The sequence below is a fragment of the Hemiscyllium ocellatum genome, chromosome 35 (genome assembly GCF_020745735.1).
Source record: "Hemiscyllium ocellatum isolate sHemOce1 chromosome 35, sHemOce1.pat.X.cur, whole genome shotgun sequence".
NCBI classification, from domain to species: domain Eukaryota; kingdom Metazoa; phylum Chordata; class Chondrichthyes; order Orectolobiformes; family Hemiscylliidae; genus Hemiscyllium; species Hemiscyllium ocellatum.
In genome coordinates, this window is record NC_083435.1 from 9,824,616 (window position 1) to 9,842,777 (window position 18,162).

General features: G+C 42.4%; 1 protein-coding gene across 4 annotated transcripts in view; it reads left to right on the forward strand.

Moving 5' to 3' along the window:
• Positions 1–876: 876 nt before the first annotated feature.
• The window catches only part of LOC132832438 (butyrophilin subfamily 3 member A3-like), a 39,102-nt gene continuing 21,816 nt past the window's right edge, over positions 877–18,162 (forward strand). For 2 of the 4 annotated variants that reach the window (XM_060850424.1, XM_060850428.1), the window contains exons 1-2: positions 877–999; positions 14,775–14,905. In XM_060850424.1, the coding sequence (XP_060706407.1) occupies positions 14,848–14,905 (58 nt within the window). In that variant the 5' untranslated portion in view covers positions 877–999; positions 14,775–14,847. Of the gene's footprint in view, positions 1,000–6,254; positions 6,392–11,578; positions 11,660–14,774; positions 14,906–18,162 lie in introns of those variants that run through there. The other 2 variants (XM_060850425.1, XM_060850426.1) reach the window with 2 other exon arrangements.

Genomic DNA, 18,162 nt, shown 5'->3' on the forward strand with positions numbered 1-18,162 from the left:
ATGTGGACTTCACTAATTTCCTCATTGAATGTGGCAGTCAGTGATTACTGATTCATTTGAAAACTGGGCTTTTATCCTAAAAAGTTTGAGAATTGCTTATCTAACCAGCCGCTCAGTTCTGTCAAACCTTCACCAACATTTCAAAGAAGAGACAAGTCAGGCTGACCTTTAATCACTCGCCAGTGATATCCATAGGAGAAAGTGAGGACTGCAGATGCTGGAGATCAGCATTGAGAGTGTGGCACTGGAAAAGCACAGTAGGTCAGGCAGCATCCGAGGAACAGGAGAATCAACGTTTCATCAGGAAATCCATACCCAAGGATAAAGTGGAAAGCCATTGTATGACAGGTCAGGAGGACTGGAAATCAAAGATCCTTTCCTGACTAGAATGGATGGTAGCTCGGTGTCAAACTGATTATATCTTTGCACCATTTGCTAATGTTACTCATCTTTCAGTGCAGTTTATGGAGAGCCAGCACAGTGTTTCCAACAGGAATCAAGTGCTGTAAGATTAAGGCCGAAAAATTTATAATCAAGTGAGAGAAACCCCTTCACACAGAGTGTTGTGAGGATGTGAATTTCTCTTACAGGTTTAGTGACTGAGGTTCAATGCTGTGGAGTGACAGGTAGGTTCTCAAACTCTGCCTCAATACAGATCCCTCAGAGCAGTCAGAGGCTGGAATTCAAAGTGTAGCCAGGAAAATAATTCTGTTCCCGCCGTGAAATATATTCACACAGACTTCATCAGCTAAAGACATTTATTGAGGTAACATAAATTTTATCAACATTATTAATTTTCTCTGGATTACAGTTTATGAAGCAATTTCCCTGCAGTTACACATTTGGCCGAAGGAGGGAGCAAAGTCCAAAGAGTGAATTCAGTCAAAAACGAAAGTAACTTTTTTCAGGGAGGGGCTGCTGTTGTGAACGTCTTTACTTTTTACACATTTGTTGGGAAAAGGCGGAAAGTGTTCGATCAGATTGTGGGAAAAGTAAGAGGTGAGTCCCAAATCCTCTTTAATTTCAGGAAGGGGTCATTCCCAGTGGAATCGGGGGGATATTATTCCCGCTGAAAGCTCCCAATCAAATCCAAGGAGTTGAACGGGGAGCCGCTGGGGATTGTCCCGGGAAAAGGTGAGAACTTTCTCCAATGTCCCTGATCAGCTGAACAGAGCCTGGAGCTGGCTCCTGTCAGTATAAGGGAACAGGAGGGAGAGGCAATCTGCAACATTAAAGTCTCAGGGTCAAACACAGAGACTGGAAAGGGAGACGGAAGTAAAAAGGAGGAACATAGTGAGGGTCATGAGACAGAACATGACCCACTGGGGTTTTTATTTAGAGAGAAATAATTCAATCCTGGAGATAGTTGTGACGCTTCATTTCTTGAAATAAACTTTAATTGAAGAGTTTCTCTTGTGCTGAGTCCATTCTCTGATTCCATTCTTTCCCATCTCGGGTTTTCTGTCTCCACCATCGACAGCAGTGACTCGAGGTCCCTGGGTCCTAAAGTCCGGAAATTCTGCCCTTCCTCAATCCATTAATTCCTCTCCACTGCTCTCTGCTCCTTTCAGAGGGTTCTGAAAATCTCTCCACTTCTCTCTCATCTCATCTCTGCCGGAGTTTTGCGACACAGAAGGAGACCATTTTGCCCTGTCCACAGTGACTCTCCAAATGAACACCATTATCTCATATTTTTCCCCTTCCTTTGCACGTTGTTATTTGTTCAAATTATCATTCACTAATCTATTTAAGCTTCTGTTGACTCTGCGTAAGCTACCTGTTCTGTCACTACATGCTGGTCTCAAGTCACTTGCTGTGTAAAAAATATTTTCTCACATCACGTGCGTTTATTTTTGAAATCACTTCCAATCTGCTCTATGGTTTTCCAACATTTTACAGGCGAGAATCGTTTCCCCCAAACCCCTCTGTCCTCCCACACATGATTTTGAAACCTTCTATCAGATGTCCCCTGAGCTACCTTCTCTCCATGGAGAATGGTCCCAACATCTCTCAACTAACTCTGGAACTGGAGTTTCTCGTCTCTGGTACTATTCTTGTCAATAATTTTTTAAAAAAAGCAAACTGGAGATCTGGAACATTAAAAAAAATTGCTGGAGGAACTCAGTATATCTGGCAGCATCTGTGGAGAGAAAGGCAAAATGTGGAGGGACAAACTGTAGCAGTGCAGGCTTAGAGGACCTGTTCCTGTTCTGTAATGTACTTTGTTCTATAAAACGGAGTTAATACTTTCAGTCCAGTGATTTCTTCAGAATTCTAGGTTTCTCCAGAAAAGTTTCTGAGTTTCTGCTGGGTTTCTCCAGCAACTTTTGTTTTTGTTTGTTACTGTTGTGTGTATGTTCTCAGCTCTATTTAAGAAAGGGCCTGTTGAAAGTACAGGGTTCAGTAAGCTTTGTACAGTCGGGGAGGAGAGATCCCATGTAGACTGAGACACAGTTCAATTGACTATATAAAAACAATGAAAGAACTGCAAATGCTGGAAATCAGAAACAAAAACAGAAATTGTTGGGAAAACTCAGCAGGCCTTGTTTCAGGTGTATTGGCCCTTATGCAGAACTGAAGAAGGGATATTGAAGAAGGGTCACTGGACCTGAAACATTAACTCTGTTTTCCTTCCACAGCCGCTGCCAGACCTGGTAAGCTAATCCAGCAATTTTTGTTTTTGTTTCTGATTGAGTATATGGTTCAGCAACGTTGAAATAACACACTTTCGAGGGAAATCAGGAAGACAAAAAGGGGACACAAGATAACTTTGACAGATATAGTGAAGGAGAATCCAAATAGATTCTGCATGTATATTAAGGGCAAAATAGTAAGCAGGAGCCCTTAAAGATTAACGAGGTCATCTATTGTGGAGAGATGGGTGAGTTCCTAAACAAATATTTCACATCAGTATTTACCACGAAGGAAGATTGGAAAGCTAGGGAACTCTGAAAAATAAGTAGTCATGACTTAGAACATAGAACATTACAGTGCAATACAGGCCCCTCGGCCCTCAGTGTTGTGCCGACCTGTGAAACCAATCTGAAGCCCATCTAATCTACACTATTCCATTCTTGTCCATATGCTTATTCAATGACCATTTAAATGCCCTTAAAAGTTGGTGAGTTTACTACTGTTGTAGCCAGTGCATTCCATGTCCCTTCTACTTTTTGAGTAAAGAAACTACATCTAACATCTGTCCTATATATATCACCCCTGAATTTAAAGTTATGTCCCCTCATGCTAGTCATCACAATCCGAGGAAAAACTCTCACTGTTCAATCTATCTAACCTTCTGATTATCTTATATATCTCAATTAAGTCACCTCTCAACCTTCTTCTCTCTAATGAAAACAGCCTCAACTCTCTCAGTCTTTCTTTGTAACACCTTCCCTCCATACCAGGCAACATCCTAGTAAATCTCCTCTGAACATTTTCCAAACTTCCACATCCTTCTTATAATGCGGTCACCAGAACTGTATGCAATATTCCAAGTGCGGCTGCACCAGAGTTTTGTACAGCTGTAGCATAACCCCATGGTTCTGAAGCTCAGTCCCTTCACCAATAAAAGCTAATACATCATATGCCTTCTTATCAACCTGGGTGACAACTTTCAAGGATCTATGTACCTGGACACTGAGATCTCTCTGCTCATCTACATGACCAAGTATCTTACCATTCGCCCAGTACTCTGCATTCCTGTTACTCCTTCCAAATCACCTCCCATATTTTTGCATTAAACTCCATTTGTTACCTCCTAGCCCAGCTTATCGATGTCTCTCTGTAACCTACAACATCCATCATCACTATCCACAATTCTACTGACCTTACTGTTATTCACAAATTTACTAACCCATCATTCTATGACCTCATCCAGGTTAATTATATAAATGACAAACAACAGAGGACCCAAAACAGATCCTTGCAGTACCCCACGGTAATGAACTCCAGGATGAATATTTCCCATCAACCACCACCCTCTGTCTTCTTTCAGCTAGCCAATTTCTGATCCAAACCGCGAAATCGCCTTCAATCCCACGCCTCTGTATTTTGTGCAATAGCTTACCATGGGGAACCTTATCAAATGGCTTACTGCTATCCATGTACACCTCATCCATCTGTTGGGTCACCTCAAAGAACTCAATAAGGTTTTTGAGGCACGATCTACCTTTCACAAAACCGTGTTGACTATCCCTAATCAATTTATTCCTCTCTGGATGATTATAAATCCTATCTCTTATAACCATTTCCAGCACTTTACCCACAACTGAAGTAGCGCTCACCAGGTCAATAATTTGCAGGAGTGTATTCTACTCCCCATAAAACATGGAACATTACAGCGCAGTACAGGTTCTTTGGCCCTTGATGTTGCACTGACCTGTGAAATTAATCTGACACCCATCTAACCTATACCATTCCCTTATTATCTATATGTATGTCCAAACCCATTTAAATACCCTTAATGTCAGTGAATCTACTACTGTTGCAGGCAGGTCGGTGTGGACTTGTTGGACCAAAGGGCCTGTTTCCATACTGTAAGGAATTTAATCTAATCTCTGAGCAACGAAACTGCCCCTGATATCTGTCTTAAATCATTCACCCCTCATTTAAAGCTATGTCCCCTTGTGTTAGCCTTCACCATCTGAGGAAAGTTTCTCACTGTCCACCCTATCTAACCCTCTGATTATCTTGTACCTCTCGATTAGGTGACTGTCATGGAAATTAAATCGACTCGCCTCAACTGCTAGCAAGAGTAAAGAAAAAGCTTTATTTTTAAGACCTCCACATGCCGGGGACAGATACACTTGGGAAAAATGCCTTGTGTAGGGGCCGTGAACAAAATTCACATATTCTTTTTATACCATTCTTATCGCACGCTCAAGGACAAGGGCTGGGTAACATTTGAATTCTTGTTTTCCCATTCCTTTGCCGTGGACATAACTGTCTTTATGTTTTTCTTAGCTTTTTGCTGAATTCGACTACTCACAAGGCCAGGTTGAATGTTTACAAAATTCAGCAAAGACAAGCTGTCTCCTCAGCTGCAGAACTCAGCAAAGTGTTTGCAATGTTCAGAAAAGTATAAAATTTAGCAAAACATTCTCTTTCAGATTTCACGGTAAATGTTAATTTTGTTAATTTTCCATTACAATCACCTCTCAACCTTCTTCTCTCCAATGAAACAGCCTCAGTTCCCTCAGCCATCCCTTATAAGACCTTCCTTCCATACTAGGCAACATCCTAGAAAATGCTGTGGGGTGGCATGGTGGTTCAGTGGTTAGCACTGCTGCCTCATAGCACCAGAGTCCCAGGCTCTATTCCAGCCTCAGATGAGTGTCTGTGTGGAGTTTGCACATTCTACCTGTGTCTGCGTGGGTTTCCACTGGGTGCTCCGGTTTCCTCCCACAGTCCAAAGATGTGCAGGTTAGGTGAATTGACCATGCTAAATTGCCCATAGTGTTAGGTGCATTAGTCAGAGGGAAATGGGTCTGGGTGGGTTACTGTTCAGAAGGTCGGTGTGGACTTGTTGGGCCAAAGGGCCTGTTTCCATAAAGTAAGGAATCTAATCTAATCTAAATCTCCTCTGAACCCTTTCAAAAGCTTCCACATCCTTTCTATTATGCAGTGACCAGACTCCCAGGTGTGACCTTACCAGTGTCTTGTACAACTGAAGCATGACCTCGTGGCTCTGAAACTCAATCCCCTGACCAATAAACACCAACACACCATATACCTTCTTAACAAGCCTATCAAACTGGTTGGCAACTTTCAGGGATTTATGCACCTGGACACCGAGATCTCTCTGTTCATCTGCACTGCCAAGAATTTTACCATTAGCCCAGTACTCTGCCTTCCTGTTATTTCTTCCAAACCTCCCATATTTCCACATCAAATTCCATTTGCCGCTTCTCAGCCCAGCTCTGTATCTTATCTATGTCCCTCTGTAACCCACAATATCCTCCAACACTATCCACAACTCTGACTCCCTTCTTGAACAAGGCAACAACATTTGCTATCCTCCAGTCTTCTGGCATTATTCTTGTAGACAATGATGACTTAAAGATCAAAGCAAAAGGCTTGGCAAACTCCTCCCTAGCTTCCCAGAGAATCCGAGGATAAGTCCTATCTCTCCCAGGAAACTTATCTATTTTTAAACTTTCCAGAATTGCTAACAGCTCCTCCTCATGCACCCCAATCCCATCTAGCCTAGTAGCTTGTATCTCAGTATTCTTGTTGACCACATTGTCTTTTTCTAGTGTGAATACTGACTTGAAAAGAGTCCACATTAAAGAAGAGGAGATATCAGAGATCCTAAAATGCATAAAGGGGCTTTGGAGGCATAAAGAGGCTGAATAGGCTGTATTGTTTTTTCTCGTGCTGAGGAGGCTGAGAGGTAAGTTTATGGAGGTTTCTAAAATCATCGGGGAATTGATAAGGTGAGCAGCGAAGGTCTTTTCCACAGTGTAGGGGAGTCCAGAGCTAGAGGGCATTGGTTTAAAGTGAGAGGGGAAAGATTTAAAAGGGACCTGAGGGGTAAATTTGTAATGTAGAATTTGGTGTGAATGAGTGGTACAACATTTAAAAGACATTTGGACAAATACGTGGATGAAACATTTTAGAGGGATATGGGCCAAATGCAGGCAAATGGGACTAGTTCAGTTTAGGAAACCTGGTCAGCATGGATAAATTAGGCTGGGTTTCCGTGCTGCATTACTTTATGGCTGGGAAATCTCTTTTCTTTCTCCATTTTAAAAGTTTAAAATTTAGTTATCTAGTGGCAAGGTTGATAAGGATGCTGACTAACTGAGGGACAGTTATCAGTCAATCACCTGAAACCTGAACAGAGTCTTAATGGGTGTTAAGTACTATTCAGTTTTAACTAGTGTGAGCCATCTCAGCTCATCTCCTCTCTGTTTAAGAATGTGTGCTTTCAACAGGCTCCATCTGTAAGCTTTGCTTGGTCAGGCCACGGATTTCCCATCCAGAGTGAGACACAGCATGCCTGAGTATATAGTTGAGGGAATTTGGAGGCAGTGTGGGAATTTGGTGCAGGGGAAGTGTTTTTTGCTTGTTTTTCTGGTTCGTTGCTTGGAAGGGTTTTAAACAAGATAAATTAAAACCCCCAGACCAGGGGCCCAGCACAAAAGTAACACTATGGATGAACAGTCATTTCATTGGTTGGCTATAGCTACAAATCTGATTATCTGTTATAGGTTACTTTCAGATGGAAGGTCAATCAGGGAAATATTTATAGGCTATAAACTAAAAAAAGTGCTAAAATTTTTAAAAATCAAGTTCAGAACTAAATAATTAAACTAGAGATGCTGGGCCAGGCGATGTATTGTATTGGCATGAAATGGGAGCTGGTGGAATCCATTGTTGTACAGAGTGACCACATCTATATCGAGTGTATTGTTGCTTGAGGGTTTCTGGCCCAGCGCTGATGAGCTACAGTCTGAGCTTTGAGCCCTGGAACATCAGGGAGGAGGAGAGTTACCTATACAATATGTTTCAGGAGACAGTCTTTGATGAACTAACATTAAATTTGGTCCATGGTCAGGTACAGGAGGGTGCGAGTATGAGTAAGGCATATAGAGGGATCCAGGAGGTAATGCACTACGGCTTGTCAAACTAGTTTGAGGTTCTTGCTCCCTGTGTGGATGAGAGTAGGGCTGTAGGGAGGATAAACAAACTGAGCATAGCACCATGGTACAGGGAGCCATTCAGGAGGGCGGAGAAAAGAGAAATGTAGTTCTAATTGAGGATAAAATAGTCAGGGGAATAGAGACTGTTCTCTGTAGCCAGGATTGAGAGTTGTGAAGGTCTGTCTGGTACCTGGGTTGAGGAATTCTCATCTGAGCTGCAGAGGAACTTGGAGTGAGAGGGGAAAGATCCAGCATTTGTGGTCCATGTAGATATCAATGATATAGGCAGAAAGCAGAAAGAGATTCTGCTGAGGGAATATGTGCAGCTAGAGACAAAATTAAAACACATAACCAAAAAGTTAATAATCTTTGGATTACTACCTAAGCAAGAGCAAGTTGACACAGATCAAAGAGGTAAATGAATGATTTAAAGATTGATGTGAAAGAAATGGGTAAAATTTCATGGGGCATTGGCACTAGTACAGAGGAAGGAGAGAGCTGTTCTAATGGTGATCTTTTAAGAATCACTGGAGCCGGGAAAGGTGCCAAAAGACTGGAAAATGGCTAATATAACACCCTGTTTAAAAAGGAAGGGAGGCAGAAGACAGGAGACTACAGGCCAGTTAGCCTGAACCTGGTCGTTTGTACGATTTTAGACATCATTATTAAGGATGAGATTGTGGGTACTTTGAAGTGCATGGTAAAATGGGGCTGAGTTAGCATGGCTTCATTAAGGGGAGGTCATGCATGATGAAAATATTAGAATTCTTTGAGGAGGTAATGAGCAAGTTAGACAAAGGAGAGCCAGTGAATGTGATGTGTTTGGATTTCCAGAAGGCTTTTGACAAGGTATTGCAAGAGACTGTAAAATAAGACAAGGACCCATGGTGTAAGGGGCAAGATGCCGATGTGGATAGAGGATTGGCTGACTGGCAGAAGGCACAGAGGAGGGAATAGGGGTCTTTTTCAGGGTGGCAGCTGGTGAATTGAGTTCTATAAGTATCCGTGTTGAAACCATAACTGTTCATGTTATACATTCATGATCTGGAGGAAGGAACTGAGGGCATTGTTGGGAATATTGCAGATGACTCAAAGATAAGGGAGTGTTGAGGAAGCAGAGAGGATGCAGAGGGACTTGGACAGGCCCGGAGAGCAGGAGAGAAGTGGCAGCTGGAATACAATGTGGGCAATTGTGAAGTTCTGTACTTCAGCAGGTAGACTAGAGACATATACTATTTTCTAAAAGGAAAGGCTTCCGAAATCTGAACCACAAACGGAATTGGGAGTACTTGTTCAGGATTCTCTGAAAGTTAACATGCAAGTTGAGTTGGCATTAGGAAGGCAAATGTCATGTTAGTGTTCATTTCAAGAAGGCCAGAATAGGCAGGCATATACGGCTGAGGCTGGAGGAAGGTCAGACCAGATTTGGAAAATTGTGAGCAGTTTTGGTCTCCATATTAAAGGGAAGATGTGCTGGCTTTGGAGAGAGTCCAAGGAGAGATTTACAAGAATGATCCCAGGGCCAAAGGACTTACCAGATAAGGAGCTGTTGTGAAGTCCCGGTCTGTATTAAATAAAGTTTAGAAAGATGAATAGGGGACCTCATTGAAACTTACAGAATACTGAGAGGTCTAGATAGTTTGGACGTGGAGAAGATGCTTCTTCTAGTTGGAGAAACTAGGACTTGAAGCACGGCTTCAGCGTAATGGGGCTTAGAACTGAGATAAGGAAGAATTCTTTCAGCCAGAGGATGGTGAATCTGTGGAACTCATTGCTGCATAGGATTGTGGAGGTCAAGTCATTAAATGCATTTAAGACAGAGATAGATAAATAGGTTCTTGATTGGTAAGAGGATCAAGGGTTATGGGGAGAAGGCAGGAGAATGGGGTTGAGAAACATATCAGCCATGCTAAGGCAACAGAGCAGAATCCGTGGTACACATTGCCTAATTCTGTTCAGTTATCTTGTGATTTTCGTCAAAAAGTATGGTGCTGGAAAAGCACAGCCAGTCAGGCAGCATCCGAGGAGCAGGACAGTCAATGTTTCAAGCAGAAGCTCATCTTAAGGAATTCTTGATGCGGAGCTTATGCTTGGAATGTTGACTCTCCTGCTCCTTGGATGCTGCCTGATTGGCTATGCTTTTCCAGCACCACACTTTTTGACTCTGATCTCCAGCATCTGCAGCCCTCACTTTCTCCTATCTTTATTCTTGTAAATCTCTAATGCAGTCTCTCAAATGTGTTCACATCCTTCTGATAGTGTGATGCCTAAAACTGTACAAAATACTCCAGCTGAAGTTGAATGTGTGACTCTTGTACTCTATGGTCCTATTAAGAAAACTCAGTCTATGTATGTATTCAATTCAATAAAAATCTGGAATTAACTGCTTTCTCTACCTGTTCTGCTACCTTGAATGATCTGAGCACTGTTATCCTCTCAATAATTTGTGCACTTTGACACCCAAATTCCAATGTTCCTGCACCCGCTTTATACTTTTTATCTGATTAGATTAGATTCCCTACAGTGAAAACAGGCTCTTCGGCCCAACAGGTCCACACCGACCCTCCAAAGAGCAATCCACCAGACCCATTCCCCCACATTCACCCCTGAATAATGCACCGAACACTACGGGCAATTTAAGCATAGCCAATTCACCTAACCTGCACATCTTTGGACTGTGGGAGGAAACCGGAGCATCCGGAGGAAACCCACGCAGACTCTGGGAGAATGTGCAAACTCCAGACAGTTGCCCAAGGTAGGACTTGAACCTGGGTCCCTGGGGCAGCAGTGCTAACCACTGAGCCACCGTGCCTCCTTCCAAAATACATTACTTCACACTTCTCTGCATTGAACTTCTTTCAAATTTCAGATCAGCCCCTGCCCACCATGATCTAGATCATTAATATAAATGAGGGAAAGGAAGATTCCCAATACCATCCCCTGTGTGCAAACATTCCGGCAGTCCGAAATACATCTTTATTTTGACCGTTTCTTTCTGTTTCTCATGATTCAGCCAAATTTGGATCCACATTGCTTGTCCATGACCTGTTACTCTGCTCACAAGTCTGCTGTGTGTCACTGTATCAAGTGCCTTCTGAAAATCCATATATATCACATTAATCACATTTCCTTGACCGAACCTTTCTACTACTATTCAAAAGTTCCCAGCAAACCAATTAAACAGGAGCTTCCCTTTAGAAATCCCTGCTGAATCTTTGCAAACAACCCACCTTTTTCCCAAGGAACCACTATTCTATCCCAAGTTCTGTATCTAGAAGCTTCCCCGCCTTGAGATTTAACTGGCTGGACTGTAATTGCTGAGATTTTACTGGCTGGTCTGTAATTGCTGAATGTATCTTTGCAACCTTTTTGGAACAAAGGCTTGAAGTTTGCAATGCTCTAGCTTCTGGACCTCTCCTGTATCTAGACAGGAATGAAAGATTACCAGTGACCATGCAATTTCCACTCGCACTTCCTTCAACATCCTTAGATGCTTCTCATCAGCTTTGGTATCTTGTCAACTTTATTCACTAACAGTCTATCCAATACTCCTTACTCATCAAATTTGAACCCTTCGACTTCCAGAGTTTCCTCCTCAGTCACTGTGGCCTGGGTACACATATCTCTTTGATGAATTCAAAGGTAAAGTTAATACATCAATTATGCCCACTGTCTCCATGCATAAATCCCATTTTGATTCCTAACTGACCGGACTCCTTTTACCACCTTTTTGCTGTTTATGTGCCTGTAAAAGTCTTTGGGATTCTCCTTAATATTGGCTGCCATTCTATTCTCACAATTCCTTTTTGCTTCTCTAACAGGCTTTTTCCATCCCTGTCTGAATTTTCTGTCTTCCTTTTGTATTGCAGTTTTCAGCCTGACAGCTTGCAAAAGCACGCATTTTCTTCTTTATCTTAATTTCTATTTCTTGTTCCAGAGAGAGCTGGATTTGTTTGTTCTACATTTTCCTCGTGATAGAATATCCTATGGCTGTACCCAAACGCTCCCCTTTGAAGGTAACCCATTGCTCAATTACAGTTCACCTGCCAAACTTTCATTCCAGCCACTGCAGTCCAGATCTCTCTTTGTCCCATTGCAGTCAGCCAATTGATTTTCATATTCTGGATTGACCATTGTCATTCTTCACAATCATCCTAGAACTTAACATACTAATGGTTACTGTCCCCTAAATGTGCCCCCACCAGCATTTTGTCTGTTTACTTCATTCCCAAGAGCCAGGTCTGGCATTGCTACCTTTCTAATTGGACTGCATATACAGCTGGAGGAAATTCCCCATACACAATCTAGGACTGCTTGTTCCTCGCTGTCCATTACACTCTCAATATCTCAGTCATGTTTGGGTAATTATAATCTCCCATTATAACTACTCTCTAGTGTCTGCAGATTTGTTTGTTTGCATTCTTTCCTCATTGCTGGTCTATAGACCACACCCAGCAGTGTAATTGACCCCTTTTCATTCTGCAGCTCCAGCGAAACTAACTCTATCTGAATGCTGTGGGTCAGATCCTTTCACACACTACAATTCCTATTCACTGAGACTGCCAGCTTCCCTTTTCTTCCTTTCCTGTTCCTCCCCAATCCCAACCCACCCGCTCGTCAACTGAATCAGTCTTCCAGCCGCATATTCATTTGCATTATCTTCTGACTTCTGTACTCACTAGCACGTGTCACTGGGAATAATCCAGATAGCACATATTTGAGGTCCGTCTTGCTGACATTCCACCCAGTTCCCTAAATTTTGACGTCAGGATGACATCCCCTTTCCTACCCAAATTCCTACCAACATGAACCATGATGACAGGCTGTTTACCCTCCCTCAGAAGAATCCCCTGCAGCCACTCTGTGACATCCTTGATCCTGGAACCACAGAGGTAATGCACCATCCCAGAGTCACTTCTCCAGCCTGTTTGTTCCCCTTCCTGAATAATCCCTTCTCACTCTTGCCCTTCCTTTCTTCTTTCTAATCTCTCATACAGTTGAGCAACTGGTGGTATGACAAACATAGCTCTGACTGCACTCCCTGAACCAGTGCCCACATCAGCTTCCAAAATAGGAAAACGATTTGTGAGCAGGAGCCCAGGGGATTCCTGCACTACCTGTCAGTGTTTCATGGGCTGGGATTGACTGGTAGCCCCTGATTCCTTTTCTCACTCCCAGCCCTTCAGCTTTGATATGACCACCTCTCACTGAAGTAACTCCACAGAATCTGGTATCCTGTTGCCAAGTCACCCTTTCTTTACGCATGGAGAGTTCCTGCCTTGATTGCTATCTCATTTAGAGTTAGCTCTCGGAGAGTCCAAACCTGACATACCTCTTTATAAGTATCAGCCAGGACTCCCTGATTGGATCAGATTAACACCCCCACTCAGGGAACTCCTATTCGATGAGGTGCAGTGGATCGGCCTTGTTATAATCACTACTCTCTAAACACGCTATCCATGTAGCTATCAGCCTCATGAATACACATTGGCCCTGACTTCTTTTATTTCCTTGTTACTCAGTCAAATGTAAGTATATGTTTACTTCTTTAAAAATAATACGCTTCTCTAATTTACTGCATTTTAAAGATAGTCCCTAACAGCAGTTTCTTACCAACCAATCAACTTTTCGAAAAGGAAGAATAAAACATCCCTTCCCTTCACCAACATCCCCCCTCAAGCAACTCACCCCATCACTCTCTGTTTCTTGCAGTAAACTTTACTTGAAGGGCTTATCTCCCCTCTGAACAGAATTCCTGGTTTGATCCAAACTCCTAAATCTGCCTCTGCCTCACTCAGGTGAAGACTCCCTCACAATGACTCCGCACCCTTACTGACCATGTGTGTTACAATCCTTTTCTTACTTTGAGCTGACAAGCTTTGCTTCCAGCTGCAGTAATTAATGCCTTATTTGGGCAAGGTATTTAAGGACATTGAGAGATAACTGCCACGATCAGACAGTTGCCTTTTAAGTAGGCTATTTAAACTTACTTAAGGGATGTCGCTCTAGATCAGAATCTGACTATTACTCTAAAATCCTTAGCTTCCATCTCTGGGTAGCACAGCGGCTCAGTGGTTAGCACGACTGCCTCACAGTGCCGGGGACCCAGGTGTATGGAGTTTGAATGTTCTCCCATATTTGTGTGAGTTTGTGTGGGGTGCTCTGGTTTTCTCTCACAGTCCAAAGATGTGTAAGTGAGGAAGATTGGCCATGCTAAATTGTCCATATTGTTCAGGGATGTACCGGCTAGGTGGCTTAATCATGATAAATGTACAGGCTAGGTGGGTTAGTCATGGGAAATGTACAGGCTAGGTGGGCTAGTCATGGGAAATTACAGGCTAGGTGGGTTGGTCATGCTAAATGTACAGGCTAGGCGGGTTAGTCATGGGAAGTGTACAGGCTAGGTGGAGAAAGTGAGGTCTGCAGAAGCTGGAGATCAGAGCTGAAAATGTGTTGCTAGAAAAGCACAGCAGGTCAGGCAGCATGCAAGGAACAGGAAATTCGACGTTTCGGGCATAAGCCCTTCATCAGGTGGGTTAGTCATGGGAAATGTACAGGCTAGGCGGGTTAGTCATGGGGAATATACAGGCTAGGTGGGTTAGTCATGGGAAATGCGGGATTAAAGGAATAGGAAGGAGGCTGGATCTGGGTGGGATGCTCTCTGGAGGGTTGTTAGTGCACTCAATGGGCTGAATGGCCTCTTCCACACTGTAATGGATACTATGATTCTCTGTCTCAGTCAAGTGAAGTCTTCCTCATGTTGACGATGTACAATCCTTTCAGATGTTTCTAAAAACCTATCACTTGACTCGACTGTCACCTGTTGACTGTATATCTTTTCATATGACTGTTGACTTTCATTTTTCTATTAAAAAGGGTACGCTTGCTGTCTAAAACAAGCAAATTAATGTGTGAGAAAATAAATCCAACATTCCACAGAGTCAAGAATGTAAAAGCAGAATTCTATTCACCTGAAAATAAGAAGGTTTTTCAGTATTATTGAATTCAAGTTGGTTGATGATGAAATAACTAAATCTGTCTAACATTTCACGGGAAGCTTTGGAAAAGTAACAGAAGTCTGTTTAAAGTCAGTTAAGAATGAGCAATAAATACTTGCCTAATTTGTTTCAGCCATTCCTGGGAATGAACATACAGCAAAAGATTTAAATTGATTTTCTGTGAATCAGGAAAGATTATTGCATTGATGGAAGGAATCAACCTCATTACGCTTTTACTCTTGTGGCTTCCGTTATCCATTTATGGTAAGAAATATTACAATTTATTCATTTAATTATATTAATAGAAATATGCAAGGAATTGTTATTTTGCTATGAAAGCAGAACTCTGTCATATTAAGGTGACAGGCTCTCATTATAGATTTCTCTGTTTCTTGATAAGTAAACTTGCTTCGAAAAAGCTTCCAACAGTTTGAGACTGGAGGTTCAACAGCAGTCAAAGTCAAAGTATTCTACATTAACAGATCCTTCAGTTCAACTTGTCCATCTTGACCAGTTATTTCAAATTAATCCAGTCCCAAGTACCAGCATTTGGCCCATATCCCTCTAAACCCTTCCTTTTCATAAATCCATCCAAATGCTTTTTAAATGTTGTAATTGTACCAGCCTCCACTACTTCCTGGGACAGCTCATTCTGTACTTGCACCACCCTCCGTGTGAAAAAGTCGTCTCTTAGGTCCTTTTTAAATCTGCCCCCTCTCACCTTAAACTTATGTCCTCCAGTTCTGGATTCCCCCACCCCAGGAAAAATATCTTGGTTAATCCCTGATGATTTTATAAACCTGTATAAGGTCACCCCTCAGCTCTAGGGAAAACAGCCCCCACCTATTCAGCCTCTCCCTATAGCTCAAACCCTCCAAATTTGGCAACATACTTATAAATCTTTTCTAAACCCTTTCAAGTTTCACAACATCCTTCCTATAGCAGGGAGACCAGGATTGCACGCACTATTCCGAAAGTGACCTCACCAATCTAGATTATAAATTTCTTTTAGAGGGACAGTATTACAAATGTTCGGAGTACAGCTTCTGATAGCAGTGAAGTAATAAGACTAAGGAACTATCCCATTTAAAGATTTCATTCTTCGTCTTTTGGGAGAGGACGTAGTAGTGAGGCAGATGGATGAGGACATCAGTGTTCTATGCTAGTACTGAGCTAAAGTTCATTCACAGAGATTAAAACCACAGGCTCGAAGGGCTAATGGGTATGTGTTATGCTTTATGTTGAGAACTACTCTCACTGTATCAATTACAGAGAAGGCCATCTACTTCCTTGTATCATTTCTACCCGTGTCCCCCTTTCACATCCTGACCTCTGTCTGATTCTGCCAGCAGATAAATTCTATCCCTGAATTCACCAACAACTGTGCTTTCACAATCCCATCTGTCAAGCATTTGGCCTTTGACACAGCATTTCCGATCGTGGCCTTTTCCCTAAAATATCTCTTTGTGGTGATTTCACTGACTAAAGAGCATGTGTCACTGAGTTAATGATCCTTCAGGCGTAGTTGATCTTTGGTTTAGTATGTGTTTGTATAGAATACAGACTCATTCATCACGGGGCTGCTGTGGATGGACATTAACAAGAACTATTGCATCTCTCTCCTGTTCTTCATCACAATGGCACATTCCCAAAGGAGTTGTTTCCTCATTGCCACAGCTGTCTTGAGGACAGTGTGTGGTGGCATGGAGAATCTGAATGAGCATGAATAATGTCACTACCAACCAAGTTACGTTTTGTTGCTTGTTTGAAAGTTCTGGCAATGACAAATGATTTTGATAGTTTGCTCATTGAAACATCCAACAGAGTCAGTATCACTGTTTCCTGCAGGGCCTGTAGAACATATGTGCTAACCACACTGCCTCATGTGTTTTGCCTACAGAACTCTCCGCAAGAGACAGATGATGTAGTTAAGTCCAAATATTTAGAGTGTTCAGTGGCAGTGTGGCTAGATCCATTCTTCACAATGAAGTTGTGCTGAAGTATATATGTATGAGAGACTCTGTGAACCTCATAGATGTTGTCTGATTGTTGGTACATTAAGAACCTTCATGGTAAAAGGCAACTATTCACTGTCTCACTGTAACTACAGACATGGTGATGGAATTTGAGCTTAAAAAGATGATATGCCCATAATGCAAATTCAATTTGATTTATCCAGTCACTGTACATCAATGATTGTAGAGGTATACTTAACATTTTGCGGTACAGAACAGTTCACAGCTGTCCTTCATTTAGTCTGATGTGCTTCTGAAATGGCATGGATTAAATAGTTTTCCAATAAGACAAGAGTGTTCCCAGGAAGAATTGTGTTTGGGTTTGAGCTGAACATGGGAGAGTGAGGGACCCGGAACGAGGCCAGAGTCTGGACACTTTTCCTAGCTATAAGTGTAGCCCCTGAAGAGCTGTGATATTGTCTCTGCCCAAAGTTGCCAACAAGTGAAACTAGAGCAGCCACATATAAACAGCCTGAGCAGAAGGACAGGAACAGAAAGATCCCGATCCTGTGGGAGAGATTGGGAGTCAATCCCTGCTCTATCAGAATCAGTCCTTGTCCCTTCAGGAGAATCATTCCCTGTTTCACCAGGAAAGGTCGAGAATCATTCCCTGTTTCACTGGGAGAGGCTGGGAAACATAACTTGTCCCATCAAGAAAGAATGGGAATCTATCATTCCCTTTCCACCCGCACAGGTTTGGGCTGAATCTTCTGAGGCGATGCAGTGGCTCAGTGGTTAGTGCTGCTGCTTCACAGCGCCAGGGACCCGGGTTCAGTTCCAGCGGGTGACTGTCTGTGTGGAGTTTGCACATTCTCCTTGTGTCTGTATGGGTTTCCTCCGGGTGCTCAGGTTTCCTCTCACTATCCAAAGATGTGCAGTTTAGATGAATTGGCATTAATTGCCTGTAGTATTCAGGGATGTGCAGGTTAGGTGCATTAGTCAAGTGTAATTGGGTAGGGGAATAAATCTGAATGGATTACTCTTAGAGGGTTGGTGTGGGCTTGTTGTACCAAAAGGCCTGTTTTCATACTGTAGGGATTCTATAAACCAACTGTCACCTGAAAAATTTTATTGGTCTCCCCAGGAAAGATTGGAACATTGATGTAAACCAACAGGAGCAGTCCCTCAAGACTGAGCAACTGCTGTGTTGAAAATTGAGGGTGTCCTGAGCAGCACTATTTGAAGAAGTTTCACTGTGTGAAACAGCTTTAAGACAAACATGGCTTAAAAGTGTAGTAGATCTGGGATTACTGTATCTGTCTGCTCGTTATGAGCAATAACATTGGATGCTTACAGATTTGCTGTATTCTTCTGAAAGTCTTTCTTAAACATGCTTAGATCCGATTGTTCCATTGTCTTCTTTCCTAATTTCACTTACACGCGTGCTTTGTCTTTAATTCTGTCCTGTTTCCTTCCTGGTAATCAATAACTGAATGCAACAAAGAACATCTCAAAGACTTAAGCAGGTATTATTTTCCCCGTTGCAACACTGAAATATTCAAGAAA